Consider the following 14988-nt stretch of genomic DNA (forward strand, 5'->3'; position numbering starts at 1 on the left):
AAGCTGAGTCCGTGTATATTAAATAAAGATATTTACGAAGCTAATAAATAGATGGATTGAAATTTGGATAGTCAATTTAGTCGAAATTATGATTAATTCGAACTTGGCCAGCTTAATAGGCTTTTTAAGTTTATAATATTATATACAAAATTAATAAATATATATAATGAAAGATTGGTATACAGTATTAAATATTAAATAAAATTAAAAAATAATATAAATGGGTTAGAAAATAATATGATAGATCTAAACAAATTACGGATTAATATTTACAAAATATAGATAAATTTGAATAAATTTATAAATTAATTACGAAATTAATAATATAAATTAATAGATTGTGTGAAAACATCACTAATCCAAAATGGTTGTGTTTTAAAATTGTGAAACGAGGTTTGTGGAATTTTGTTTATTTGAGATGAGAATGGAGTATAAATTCGGATTATGATGTACATCCTTTTTGGTACATCATAATGCCACCTCATTTTTAAAAGTTCACATAAATTATGATAACTCAAGTCACATATTTAAGAGTATGCAACTAAAATGAATTGGATATTCGAGCTTGTCAAGTTTATTATAACTTATAAAATTTTAAATTAATAATGATAAAATTGTACTTTGATTTTTAAAAAATAATAAAAATTTAATTTAATCTTTTAAAAATTATAAAAATATATACTATTATTTTTTACTAACGATAAAATATACAATTTAATTTCAACCTAAAAAAATTTTCCTCCACCACCAATTATTAACCACTTTTTCTTTGTTGACGATACTATTGTGTTCGCCAATACAAAATAGAGATGTGGAAAAAAAAACACTTCTTTTAACATGTTCAAAATGTATATGTTAAATTATTTTTAATCAAATAACATGGAAGAATGAATAATTATTAAATTTTTAATAATTTAAAAAAAATGTCTAGAATAAATCTCTAAATATTTATTTGTCTAGGTTGATCCTAGACTTCAAATTTTTAAATAACTTCTAATATTTTTATTTTTTGTTAACGTGACAGTTGACATGGATCACCTAGTCAACAATGGAATGACTAACTCAATAACCATCAATGACCATGTCATTTCCATAACTGTCAAAGACAAAAGATGTCGGTCAAAGGGTTTAATTGATTCAATTTTTGAGTTCAAAAGTTAAATTGACTGCATTTTTGTAACACCCCTAACCGTATCCGTCGCCAAAATAAAGTTACTAAGCATTACCGGGAAACCGTAACTTAAAAACTTTCATTCTTAAACATTTCATATATCATAGCATAATTCATTCAAACACATGCATAATGTCCCTTATTCGATCCCTCGGGGACTTAGAATCACTTTAGAAACAATTCGGGACTAAATCAGAAACATTTATAATTTCATAGAAAAAGATAGAATTTTCTTCAAACTATAAGGTTCACTCGGCTGAGACACATGGCCGTGTCTCAGGCCGTGTAACATTTGAAATAGGGACACATGGCAGTGTCCTAGCCCGTGCCCGTGCCCATGTAACTTACTGAGTTGTCCCACAGGACCAAGCCACATGCCCGTGTGTCAAGCCGTGTAACACTCGAAATGGCCTCACACGCCCATGTGTCAGGTCGTGTGCTAAGCCGTGTAACTAGCTTACTTGAAACCTTTAGAAATTACAATGGACACACGATCGTGTCACATGGCCGTGTGTGACACACGGCTGAGACACACGCCCGTGTCTTAGGCGGTGTGGACAAGAAAATGATCACTTTCAAGTCATTTCTTTCACCCCTTTCAAGCATAAACCTACAAGAAAATTGTACATGTATACAAGGCCTTTAAACATACTCAAATTATGCAAAGAATGACTAATCTCCATACCAAATATTCATACAACCAATATGCTAAAAAGCATCTCAATCATCAAGCATCAAACTTATATATATACATGAGCATATTTGTTCAAACCTTAACCATACATACCTAATTAATCTCAATACTATTTCCATGCTATATCAAAAATAATCTCACCGCATTTGACCACATTTATACCATTTACCAACTGACTTGTTTTTATACCAATACATAACACAATTGACACATATCAATCTTACCATATTAGGCTTACCATATTAGGCATACCATATTTCAATCATGCACATCTATTCAAGACTTTTCCAAAACATACCATGTCCTGGCCATATTGAGATCGATGCAACATATACCAAATTTGGTTATTTCTAAACATGCATCAAATTAACCATATTAACCATAACCAACAAGATATCAATAGTCCCTTAAGTACCTCAAATTCAAGGCAACATTTCATGCCATAATTATCAACCAAAATGACATATATATACCAAACTCATCAATTAAACATTAGACATAATCCACCTTTACATGTCATTATAACCTTAACTAAGACATCAAAATCTACCGATATAACCGTTGGATAGTGTGATAGATCTTCGACGAACTTCCAACCCGATGAGCTTCTGATAATCTGTAAAGTAAGGGATAAACAACTACGTAAACAATGAATGCTTAGTAAGCTCGTACAAACTTTAAACATAATATTCCAATTCAATAGTAAACTTTATATGATAAATATAAAGCTATACTAATGCCTCAAGATTTATCAACTACATAACCACTAACTCATAAATGAGTAAGTCTATCAACATCATATATATTAATTCCTAACATAATAAGATTTTATAAAACATTTTACACCATCATTAACATTTTCATAAAACTATGAATAACTTCCTTTACTTACTTTCCATTCCATTTACTAAACATAAACTTAAATAACAACATGAATTAACTAATTAATATATTTATTCATAACATAGGTAAGTTCAACCATAACATACGTAATTTCTCATATATAAGTACATTATTCAATTCATCAATCCCTTTTTCATCATATCACATTTCAATTATGAACTTACTGTTTTATTTGTATAATACCAGACATAATCATATACATCAATCATAATCTCAAGCTTGATATAGCCTAATCACCATCACCAATACACAAGTTAGTGCATTTATGTATATAACTCATTTGGGGTCAATCACATGATAAACCATTTTATAAGAATTTACACCTTTTGAATCTTACCACCTTTTCATGAACATAAGCATATTTCTATTTAACCAATTATCATGTCAATGTGTATCATTAATATTCAACATGATATAATGCAACCAAAAGCTTAGCACAAACCTAAGCATTATCCACAATCTCAACTAATGAATTCATTTATGTTTAGGTCAATATTCAATAAATAACAAAACTTTCAAATTCATTAAACAAATTACATTACCGAGATTTTCCATACAAATAACGAATTACGGGTAAGAGTACATCGTCAGCAGAAGCTCATAAGAGCTGGTCCTCCTGAACACGCCAACAGAAGCTTATAAGAGCTTAACAGAAGCTCGTAAGAGCTAAACATAAGCTCATAAGAGCTGATTCACCCGAATCACGCCAAACAGAAAGTAAAGCGCGAGAGTTCTCAAAAATGCTAAACCTCGGTTTACTTGGGTAAAATACTGATATCTCCCTCTAGTACCATCTCCACTCCAAACCCCTGTCATACACCAAATCACGAATGTACTCAAATCTCACGTTCAATCTAAACTGAGTATTAAATTGGATAATATATTTCCAACAATAATTCAATTCCAATAATAGAACATATATATAATACCAATCATCAATTTATAAAAATGTTACATTTTAACCGTACAAACTTACCTGGCTAAATTGCAGAAATGTCAAAGTATAGGGGCATTTTGGTTATTTTCTATTCTCCTCGATTTTTCGCTCGACCTTTATCTAAATTAATAATTTCATTCAATTTATTAATTCAAACAATAAAACAATTTATTTAATGAAATTTAGTATTTTTTACATTTTTACAAAATTCCCCTAACATTTTACTTTTATTCAATTTAGTCTCTTAGCTTAAAACATGCAAATTAACCATTTTTAATGCAAACCCATGCTAGCCGAATATTCAAGGAATTAATTACAGCCCATTTTTGCCATAATTTCACAAAAAACCCTTGTATTTTTACTATTTCAATAATTTAGTCCTTAATCAAAAAATTCATCGAAATTACTTAACAAAATACTTTTAAATATCAACCAAAATACCAAATTCATCATTTAATAACTAAAATAATATAGATTCATCAATAGCAACATTCACAATCTTTAACAATTTCAAAATCGAAGGTACGGGATAGCTGGACCTAGTTGCAAAAATCTCAAAAACATAAAAATTATTGAAAACGTGGCTAAATTGAACTTACATGCAAGAGTATAAAGTAGTCCAACCTCCAGGTTAAGCTCCCATAGTGTTTCGGCAATGAAAAATAGAAAGATGAAGAGAAAATGCCTTTTTCTTCTTTTAATTTTGTTTTAATTTCAACAAATTTACAATTATGTCATTATCATTAAATTTTCTTTCATTTTTAACTCTAATTGTCGTCCCACTCATTATTTATGGCTTAATTATCACTTAATACCTTTCTCATTTATTAATTAAACCATCTAATCACCTAAATGTATTAATTAACAAGTTTTACACCTTTTTCAATTTGGTCCTTTTCTCTTAATTAACTAACTAAACATTAATATTTCTTAACCAAATTTTAATACAACTATAATGACTCTATAAATATTCTAAAAATAATATTTACGAGTTGACACGATAAAATTTGTGGTCCCGAAACCACTATTTTCGTCACCACTGAAAACCGAACTGTTACAATTTTTTATAGAAGGGTTTAATTGATTTTCTTTTTGAAAGTTAAAGGGCTTATTTATTCCTTTTAAAAAAATTTCTAAGCTTTAGCTAAGTCTTGAGATACAAAACTCCAAGTCTTAAAACTTAACAAGTTAACCAAACTTTGCTTCAAGGGACCAAAGTCTCCAGGTTTACTATGAAGATCTTGAGACATTCAGCCACGTCTGAAAACTTAAGCTTGATAGTCTTGAGAGAAGCAAAGTTAGTAACCAAAGTTTTGCTCCACGAGAACAAGATATAATTGTTTAAGAAGTAAATATAATTGGACTTGACATTTACTTTCTGTTTTTCAAAATAAATATTAACTTAATCATAAAAGAATTATGAAAAAATATATTTAATTTTCTTATTCAATGGATTCATAATGACTAATTAATTTAATTTCATTTTCAAGTTTCAATTATTTAATTATAATTGATTAAATAATAATTAAAAAAATTTAAATTAATTCTCAAGTGATTTCTATACTTAGCAAGAAAACACATTCATTTGTGAATGTGATCCATTTCTCTAACTTCATCATTCCCATTCATTTTTGTTCATTTGGTTTTACATACTATTCATTTTTTGTTTCAATGAGTTAGCTGAGGGAACAATTTGACATATATAATTAGGACTCAAATAATTTATTAATAAGTTCTAACTTTTCGCCTATTAATTATAAACTTATTTAGTCACGAAATCATTCCACTATGGTATCGTGGCTGAGCTCTCTCTAATTACATACCATTAGGAAAGATACTTGATAAGTGTTCATCCAATGACCTTGTCATGAGTGTATTACTCTCATAGGATATCCTTAATCTATTTGAGATAAATTTGCTCTCTCAATATGATCTTAGTTTATCTCATGGTAACCATTACATCTTTCTTCATGAAAAGTCAATTACTATCAGATAGTAATCAAGTCATTTATCACAAAGGCAAATGAACCATGGTCATGTTTACTTTTCATCTATCATGTAATGTAGATTAGAGGATATCATTTATCCATTAGTTAGGTTATGAATTCCACTATTATGAATGATGCTACAAACTACAAAAATCGTATATCCAACACACCAGCTTTCGGTTCTTTACTTACATCAAAGTATATGAGTCACACATATTCATCATCCACTCAGGATTAAAGTATGACACACTATAAACGCCACAAGTGAATGAATCCGTAAATGGATCTATGATATATTCTACTTGATTTTTGTCCTATATACTGTCAGTCTAGTAAGTCACATTTATGTATCTATCTTCTACGAGTCATCCGCTCCAATGTTTAAGACAACGCATCTCCCTAATTGGACTTGGTAGGTGACATATTAACCTTTGAATTGATTTGTTCATTTTCGATTAGACTAATGACATGTTTAGGTTTACCTACTAATACAAGTTGTCTTTTTGTATTACGATCCAACACACAATATCGTTTATTATTAGTTAAACATTAGATAACTAGTAAGCTAATATTTGATTTCATTTTACTTTGCATGCAGAAAACGTTGAGGACAATATACAAAGACTATTAATGTAATCAATGGATGTTTTATTAAACCAATTTATTCAAAAAATACAAGTATACAAAACGAATATACTACATATAGGGCACTAAATCCAACACAAACCACTATAAATACTTGTGTCTAATTTTCTTGAGCTTTTTTTTTCTTAAAGTTTTAAACACTGATTCACCCCTCCCCCTTCTTGGTGTATATTGAAGATAACAAAAATGAACACTTTCATAAAACATTCAACTTAATTTCACTATTTGCATATTTGATATTCAATAAGAGAATCTCATTGTTTTGCAATCACATACCAAAACACTAGCTATGAAAACATTATGCACGGACCTTAAACCCTAGTTTCAAGATTAATTAGTCCAATGGTTATTAACATGTCATCACATTTTTTTTTTATAAATCTATGAGTTTGTCAACCCTCCCCGCCTCATCTTCTTTTTTGCACATAATTCTTTGACGGGTTAAAATTACAAATCAATAAGAGACTCATTCACGTTTTTCCCACTTTGTTAATTGGTAATTGCAACTCTCTTTTCTATTCGTTCTTTCCTTTCTTCTCTTAAGTTTTCAACAATCACTTTCAACCAAGGTGCATCCTCGGTCTTTTCAAAATTATATACTTTCCTTGTTTATAATTATATACCCTTATCCTCTTTAATTATTCTTGAGTCAGCCCATCACTATGTGCTCCATTAATTTTGAGATCATTATATCTATTTTCATTTTTTAATGGTTCATGACTTCATTGGTTGCATTGGCCCTCAAAGAATTTGGGCCATGTAAATTAAAGGATTCTTCAATGACTTATCATAGTCCAATGTTGGTGTTCTAATCAACCTTCCAGGCCTTTCTGGACTTCTTTCTTTGATCAATAGAGCCTATTGATTTAGCATCTAATGGCATTGGAGTTATGGATTGGTTAGAATGATTTTTTAGACAAAAACAATCAATTGGTGTCAGTTTATCTTTGCATTCTAAAACTCTAATCACAAACAGAAAGCCACCACAAATGAGTATCAAAACCTCCTCGATACAACTTAAATGATTAGTTGGAATCCTCAGTCATTTTACTATAATTGTAACTTTCCACGAGTGATTCTTTCACCAATACTATCTCTCCTATGGATCAACAATGTTTTGAAAATTTGACATATTCGAAGTGTGAAGAGGGAGTCTCATCACCCTTACCCAAGTAAGACTTGAATTTCATATAGTAGAAGTATGTCCGTGATTCCACCTCTTCAAACCTGCTCATGTTCAAACTCTTCTTCGCGTAAGAGACATTTTTTTCATCCCATCCGTTCGAAACTTAAGAAGTAATCGCTTGCTTGAGGTTCACGATGCCTTCCATCCACTCGGGAAAATTTTGTCTTCTAATGCTAGAAAATCCGACAAAATTGGATTAACAATCCTCGTTTTGTTTTCATAAAACATCTAACACTTTATCATATCTTTGGAAAACATATATGCCATTCAAAACTTTTAATTAACTGTTATATCTTAATTTTTTTATTTAAATCAAATATTAGTTGTTTTCTTTATTTTTATTATCATTAATATTGAAGTCCTTTTTAAAGTAAAGTTCCTTAATTAATTATTAAAATATTTTTTATTTGAATATTTCTAAATTTAATGTCAACTAATTTTTCTATTTTAAAGTAAAATTCTTATTTTATTTTTTTGTTAAATTTAATATTGGAAATTTTTTTGAACCACATATATGTCCTTAATAACTTCTAAAATTAATTATTTGATTCTATTTTTTAATTAAAATAAAATATTAATTATTTTAATTACCATTAACATTAAAGTCTCCTTAATTGATTATTAAAATAAAAATCCTTATTAATAATAATTAATACATATATATTATTTTTTAACATTAATCTCATTATAGGTTTTTATCATATCTACTCTTTTTTATATAATACTTGAGCATTGAAACTACCCATAGCCTCTCCCTAACTCTTAAATAAGAGAATAAAACACGCTAAAACACATTCGAACCCACGTTCTCCTACACTGACAACAAAACTAATACCAATTAAAGTAATACTCAATCAATGCTACATTGTGAACTTCAAAACTAAAAATAAAAATCTAAGGTATATATGTCGTTCATTTCCGAGTTGGTGCTTGCTTTTAAATGCGGAATATAGATTAGACGAGGGTTTTTTTTTTTAATACAATTTTTATTATTACCAACTCTTAAATCGGAGCTTATTAAATATTAATTATTTTAAATTGATTTTTTTAAACAAAATCTATACAAATGTGTCATCTCAAAGTTAAAAGGGGATAATTAAACAAATGCAAACATAATTTATGCACAAAATTGACTCATTTTGAGTATCTAAACCCCTGAGAAGTTGATTACATTCTCATTCCATATGCGTAAACCGCTCTACAAAAACCTTAACTTGTAACTACATGGGTTTAGCACATTTTAAATATCCTCTCTGCTTTAACCTTTCTCTAAATTTACTTGGGTATATAACCACCGAGTCTAAACAAAGACCACCCTTTGTATGTGTGCAGTCAATTTGAGTCATCGATATCTTAATCCTAGTCGATGAATTCGAGTTCTCGACGTTGAAGTCCCCCACATGGTAGTGAAACCATTCCCCCGGATCACTCACTGTACACTGAGATGTGGCGTACTGACCGTCCGATGTCCATAGCTGAAACCTTACGGGTTTTATATCCCAACCATGGACATGCTCGGAGTTGCAGATCCGGCGACCGAACCTCCTCGCGGCACGACCTAGCTGCAGTCTGAAAAATACGCTATATGTCCCTGGAGGAAACGGAAATTCCACCTCTCCATCAACTTCAAACCACCAGATTTGCTGAAGATATGCAATGGAACCGAACCTAAATCACAACGAAATGGTAATTGATATCGATATCCATTTCCCACTAAGTTAAAAGCTTGATCATATCGAATATAGAAGAGGATATATGTATGAACATCAACCAGCAACATTAAACTTGGTCTTATATTCAGCCATAATACAGAAACTTGCAAGTTATTATATTGACATCCTTTTCTTTAATTTTGTACACTAACCAAATCAGGCTGTTTCTGACTGCGTGTGATGAGCTATATTGGGCCACTGTACAAAAGTCATATACTTGAGTTAATTTCTTACAGTTTCCAATCAGTTATATGTAACGCATGTTTCAAAACTTGGGTTAGAATTGTAACTGGTGTTGTGCAAGAAACCTGTGGGTTTATATTAAAAAGTGTTTGTCCCCACGAATTAATATAAAAAGATTTAAATGTCAAACACAGTTGCTTGATCAAACCATAATAACCAGGGAAGAAGTCAAAAGCGGTGAGCACAAAGATATTTTGCTTTTAACATGCAAGGATCCAAGGAGACCAAGTTGCAATTTAGACGATTATTGCAACACATAGCATCAAAATAATACATCAAAAATGGAGATATTTGACAACAAAATAGCCCAAAACAAAAACATACTTTGGATAAATTCGGCCTAGATATGCCCCCAAAACTCTTGATTTTGATCAGCCAATCTAAAAAAGAATTGATGATAAGAAACTACTAATCCTCCCATTCTCCTTAACATAGAAGATAAAGGATTTGTTTGTATCTTACCTAGATTCTTCAGTAGGAATATGATTCCAATATCTTCGATCATCAATCCCTGTTATCTGTAAACCCTTTGAAGATATCGACATACAAACACCGCCTGTGCTCTTATCCAGCCATATTTTCTGCAAAAGGTGCCCAAATCCTCATTCCATCAATATTAAACTAGCTTTTTTACCAAGATTTGCTATTTCCAAATGATTATTGTCTTAATACAACGTTTAAAAGAAATTAAAACTGGAAATCAATCCCCCAAAAAAACAGAGTGGAAAAGTAGAGGAGTGAAATTTCGGGTCTTTATAAGAAAACTTCATCAAAAAACAAATACCCAGAAAGTTTCAAGACCCAAATTTCAAATCCCAGATTTTTTTCTCATTATCAAAACAAAAAAAAAATCATACCTTGGTGCCACCATCAAAGGTATTAACTCTACAGAGTCTCGTATAAATGTCTCTTTTACCCAACTTCTCAGGCACAAAGCTCAAAACTTCACCGACAAGGGTTTCATAATTCGGTGGCAATTTCGATTCCCAAACGAAATCAGCCCAAGAAGCGGCCCTAAACGCTCTGTTCAACTTTGCCAACTTGCATATTTGTGGAGGATCCAAATACCCAATAATCGATGCCACACAGCTCTCTGGTAAATCCCCCAAACTGGGTGACGATGAAGATGAAAAACCATCTTGGTCGGTGAAGGAAAGAGAGAAACTGGCACCCATCAAGAGAAAAGAAAAAGAAAACCCAGGGCACTGAAAAAAAAACAGACTTCCAAGGCAGAGAGTATTGATGATAAATCACAAAAGAAGAAAGGCGAGAGAAGCAGAGAAAGAGAGAGGTGGCAAACAGAGAACAAGCTGGTATTTAAAACAAGGACGCGTACTCGTTTTTAAAGATTTTTCTTCTTCTTTTTTTTTTGGTTACTGTTTTGTCTGGTTGTTTACTGAGAAAAAAAAACCCTCAATTTGGAGGGTAAAAGATGGAAGAAAGAAAAGTTAAAGAACATGTAACAAAGTTAAACAAGAGTTAAGTAGCTTTTGTGTTTGGAATAAGAAAAGTATTGCGAGTGTTTCCATGGTTTCGGACTCTGTAAATCCTGAGGTGAACATAATGGATAACAATTATTTAGAAGATTTTCTTACACTAAACAATGGGAATTTGGGGTTTAACGAGTTGTTGAGGCAGTTCATGTTGATTGATTGCATTCTAAATTATGTGTAATAGCACCAAGTAACTTTATTTTACAATGAAAACAGCTCTATTTTGTTTTCTAAAATATTTTTATTTTCAGTTTTTAATATTTTTGAAAATAAAAAATAAAAATGCTTCTATTTTCCGAAACTAAACCCATTATTTTTTTACATTTTAATTTATTAAATATTATGACTATTTGTTAATAATTACGTATTATAATTTTTTAAATTGAAGAGACATAACTCGATAGCTTTTGATTAATAACCAAATAAATTTTTCATTTAAAATGTTTCAACACAAGATTAGGCTACACTGACAAATAAATTTTTTGTTTTATTTTTACAACATATGACTGGTGTAAAAAAATAACATAAATATAGTTAAAGAAATGGATTATATTATTTTTACGTATAACACTATTGCGATGTATATTATATTATGTTTGAATAAATTTTATGAAATTTTTTAATCTATTTTAAGTATGATATCAATAAAGCTTTGTTGCTCTTCTTTAATGTTTGATATAATTATTGAATAAAATTGTTAAGCCTACACAAAATAAAATTTTTTTGAAAAAAGGTAATATAAAAAATGAGGACACCCATAAATATTGAGGTCTGAAAGGCAAGAATTTTATAGAAAATTTATAAGCAGTCACAAAATGGGTATTCTTAAAGAAAAAGCTTTAACTTACCTAAAACAATAATTAAAATGAAACCATGGAATTGACCTCCGAAAGGCAAAAGAAAGGAAGTAATTGGAGTGCCAAATTAGTAATTTGACAGCTGACTAGTTTTCTTTTTGCTTCAAGAATTCTGAAAAATCAGAAATTGCGTGCTTAAAACCTAATTTCTCTTTCTTATAATCACCATATGTATCATAGACAAAGATAGACCAATAAAACATGTCTTTTAATATTACATAATTTTGTTTTTCACTAAATAAATAAATAAATTGGTTCTTATACATTAAATTTGTTAAAATTTTCATTAATTTCTATTATTAAGTGATGACACAATTGATGAAACAAGTGGACAACGACATATGACGTGCCGCCTGTACTTAATTATGTGAAAAATATTTAAAAATTAAAAAATTCTAAAAATAAATAAAATTTAAGTAATTATTTCCATGCTTAAAATAAACTTTCAAATTGTTTGGATCGACCCGATTAAGCAACAAAAAAATAGCAGAATAAATTAAGAAATTGAACACACAAATTTAACGTGGAAAAAGCCCTTCAAAGAGGATAAAAAAAACTACGGGCAAAGATAATTTTACTATAATGACAAAAGAATGAAGAGTACAAAAGATGGAGATAAAAAAACTAAACCCCAAAAATCCGAAAACAAAGAACCCTCAAAACGTAAACACAAAATTCTCTAAATGTGTTATGAGTTCTAATCTCAAATGGGTGTTTTTTCTAAGGTTGTTTATAGGCTAAATTAGTAGGTCAAATAAACTATACTAATAAATGCTAAATCTTCTAGAAACAAAATATATTTTGTTTAACTTGACTTACAAACAATCTTTTAGAATTTGGGTCATACAACTCTAACACAAATAATTATTAAGAAATAGAATATTATTTAAAAATTATTAAAAACTATAAAAAATATTTAAAAATTAATCTTAATTTAAAATTAATAATCGAAATTAAAATAACTCTCCCAAAACCACAAATCTAAAATAATGAAAATTTATAAATTTTTTTAGTGAATGGTATTTATGTTTTGACCATTTTTCCTTAAATATTTATTGTTTTTTATTCAAATTTATAACCTATTTTATCAAGTTGATACACTTAGCAGTGAACAATATGCGGGGTAAACAACTGCTTAAAACTAAAAGATTTCACTTCTATTATTTTCTAGTTATTTGTCATTTCAAATTTTCTTATACTTAAAATAATTCATCATAATAAATATTAAATATTTAAATCAATTGTAACTCGAATGTTTATGGTAATTTTAAATATATTTCTTTTTGTTCATTTTTATAACTTTTAAATAATTTTTCATACTTTTATATTTTTTTATAATTTTTAGAAAATCGCATTTAAAACAAATCTAGATACATGATAGGCCAAGAACATTTAAACTTAGATAACCATTTATTCAAATATTAATTAAAAAAAATTATTTAAGAACTTTTTAAATATTTTCTATCATAACATAAAATATGTATGGTGTGCTACCTATTTGCACCATTAATCACATAATCAGTTAACAATAAGTTTTTTAATGAAAAATTAATTATAATTTAATGTTTTATTTATTTTAATGACAATATGATTAAAGTATGGAGAGATTTTTAATCGATATACACTTTTTCTTAGGGTCCGCATATTATTAACTATATTTGTGCACTTTTTCCCCAATTAATTTTATGACTTCTTGGGTAAGCACCCACTATTTTTTATTTTACTTTTTAGGTCATTCCTGATTAAACAAATTAAAAAGCAACCGCGTGGGTTTGACGAGAGAAGAGGTTTGAATTATTACTCCAAATCAATAAAATTTCATTCTTAAATCTTATACTTAAAAATTTTAATTAAGTTGAAGAGTGATTAAAAAATTATTCTGTTTTGTTTTTTTTACATTTTTATATAAAATCTCACACGTAATAAGCAGGCCTAAAGCTAAGATATTAACTAAAACTTCATTTAAATTTTATATAAATTTCCTTCCGCATTATAGATATGCTATCGTGTAATATTAATAACGTTCTTATTCAAGTAATATCTATTATTAACTGGCATTCAAATTAGGTAGGTGGTCAGGGCCTTGGGACCAACCAAAATGTGTCTTGTCAGCAATAAAGTAGAAGCCACGTTGATGGGTGTCTGAGTCAGCAGAGGACATGTCAACCACATAAAAAATGAGATATGGCCACCTTGGAAACACGTGTCAATTGGTCAACAAAATGGCCTCTCAATGTGGATAAGGCAAAGAAGAAGAGTAGTAGTTGTAAGGCCAAATTGATGAATTATTTTCTTCCAACAATGGGTTGATAGCGAGCTGGCAAGTTGCAGGATTAGATGGAAATATAAATCTTATATATAATTAGTTTAATGTTGGGATGATGCAAATTGTTTTAACAGCTCAATGAATTTGCACCACTCGTTTTAAAATAATTAAACAAAGCCAAAACAGACTAAGCATAGCATTCATCGTAAGCATGGTATTTAATTGCTTATACTATAAAAATAGAAAACACAACATTAATGGCAGCTAATGAGAATCTTCATGTTCATGGCGGCAAAAGATCCAACAACAAAGTTTGGATAAGGGAGGATGATACCCTTGACATTCGTGACACGGCGAGGGGTCCGCTGAAAACTGTCAGTGCCTTTAGGGACAAGCTTTTGGCAATTCTTTGGATTTTATAGGATTAAAGAGGTTGGTAGGGGATGTTGTGATGGAACTTATCTATGGTATACTTACTATAAGATTTTCATACATAATCCATAATTTGATGGAATAAAACATGTTGAAGTCGGTGATGATTTCTTCCTTGTAGAATAGAATCAATGCCTTGTGGAAGCTGATGCAAGCTTTTCAACTCATGAATCTTGAAATTTGGCCAAGTTTCAGATAAGAGTACTTTCAGCTAGGGTGCTTTCTAAAGGACCATGATTGATCTGTGGGTATTATCTATTTGTTCCACCATGGACAATCTTGTTTTCGACTATGTAAGCTTGCCTTCATTATATTGTTGTTTGGATTCACCTGCCAGCCATATATAAAAAGAATCTCTTTTTGGGCAGTGAGAAGTAACACTGGTAGAGTAATCAAAATTAACTTTAATATAGACAACGCGACAAGGGGGAAGTTAATGGGAATGGTTATATGTGTGGACC

The 14988-nt window shown here is 29.7% G+C and overlaps 1 protein-coding gene across 1 annotated transcript; it reads right to left on the bottom strand.

Moving 5' to 3' along the window:
- Positions 1-8668: 8668 nt before the first annotated feature.
- On the bottom strand, positions 8669-10948 carry LOC107930072 (F-box protein PP2-A12). The gene is made up of 3 exons (XM_016861638.2): positions 10337-10948; positions 9942-10060; positions 8669-9192 (listed from the first exon to the last, which is right to left on the bottom strand). Exons 1-3 carry the CDS (start codon positions 10652-10654, stop codon positions 8745-8747), a joined length of 885 nt encoding a protein of 294 aa, XP_016717127.1. The 5' UTR covers positions 10655-10948; the 3' UTR covers positions 8669-8744.
- Positions 10949-14988: the final 4040 nt, after the last annotated feature.

Source organism: Gossypium hirsutum, chromosome D08 (genome assembly GCF_007990345.1).
Source record: "Gossypium hirsutum isolate 1008001.06 chromosome D08, Gossypium_hirsutum_v2.1, whole genome shotgun sequence".
Classification (NCBI taxonomy): domain Eukaryota; kingdom Viridiplantae; phylum Streptophyta; class Magnoliopsida; order Malvales; family Malvaceae; genus Gossypium; species Gossypium hirsutum.

What these genes read in the sequence shown, in the direction of transcription:
- LOC107930072 (XM_016861638.2), bottom strand. Translation starts at nt 10,654, where the DNA reads ATGGGTGCCAGTTTCTCTCTTTCCTTCACCGACCAAGATGGTTTTTCA. An exon ending in CCTTTGATGGTGGCACCAAG is followed by an intron (nt 10,061 to 10,336) that starts GTATGATTTTTT and finishes CACCTTTTGCAG; the next exon opens with AAAATATGGCTGGATAAGAG. An exon ending in ATTCCTACTGAAGAATCTAG is followed by an intron (nt 9,193 to 9,941) that starts GTAAGATACAAA and finishes GTTGTGATTTAG; the next exon opens with GTTCGGTTCCATTGCATATC.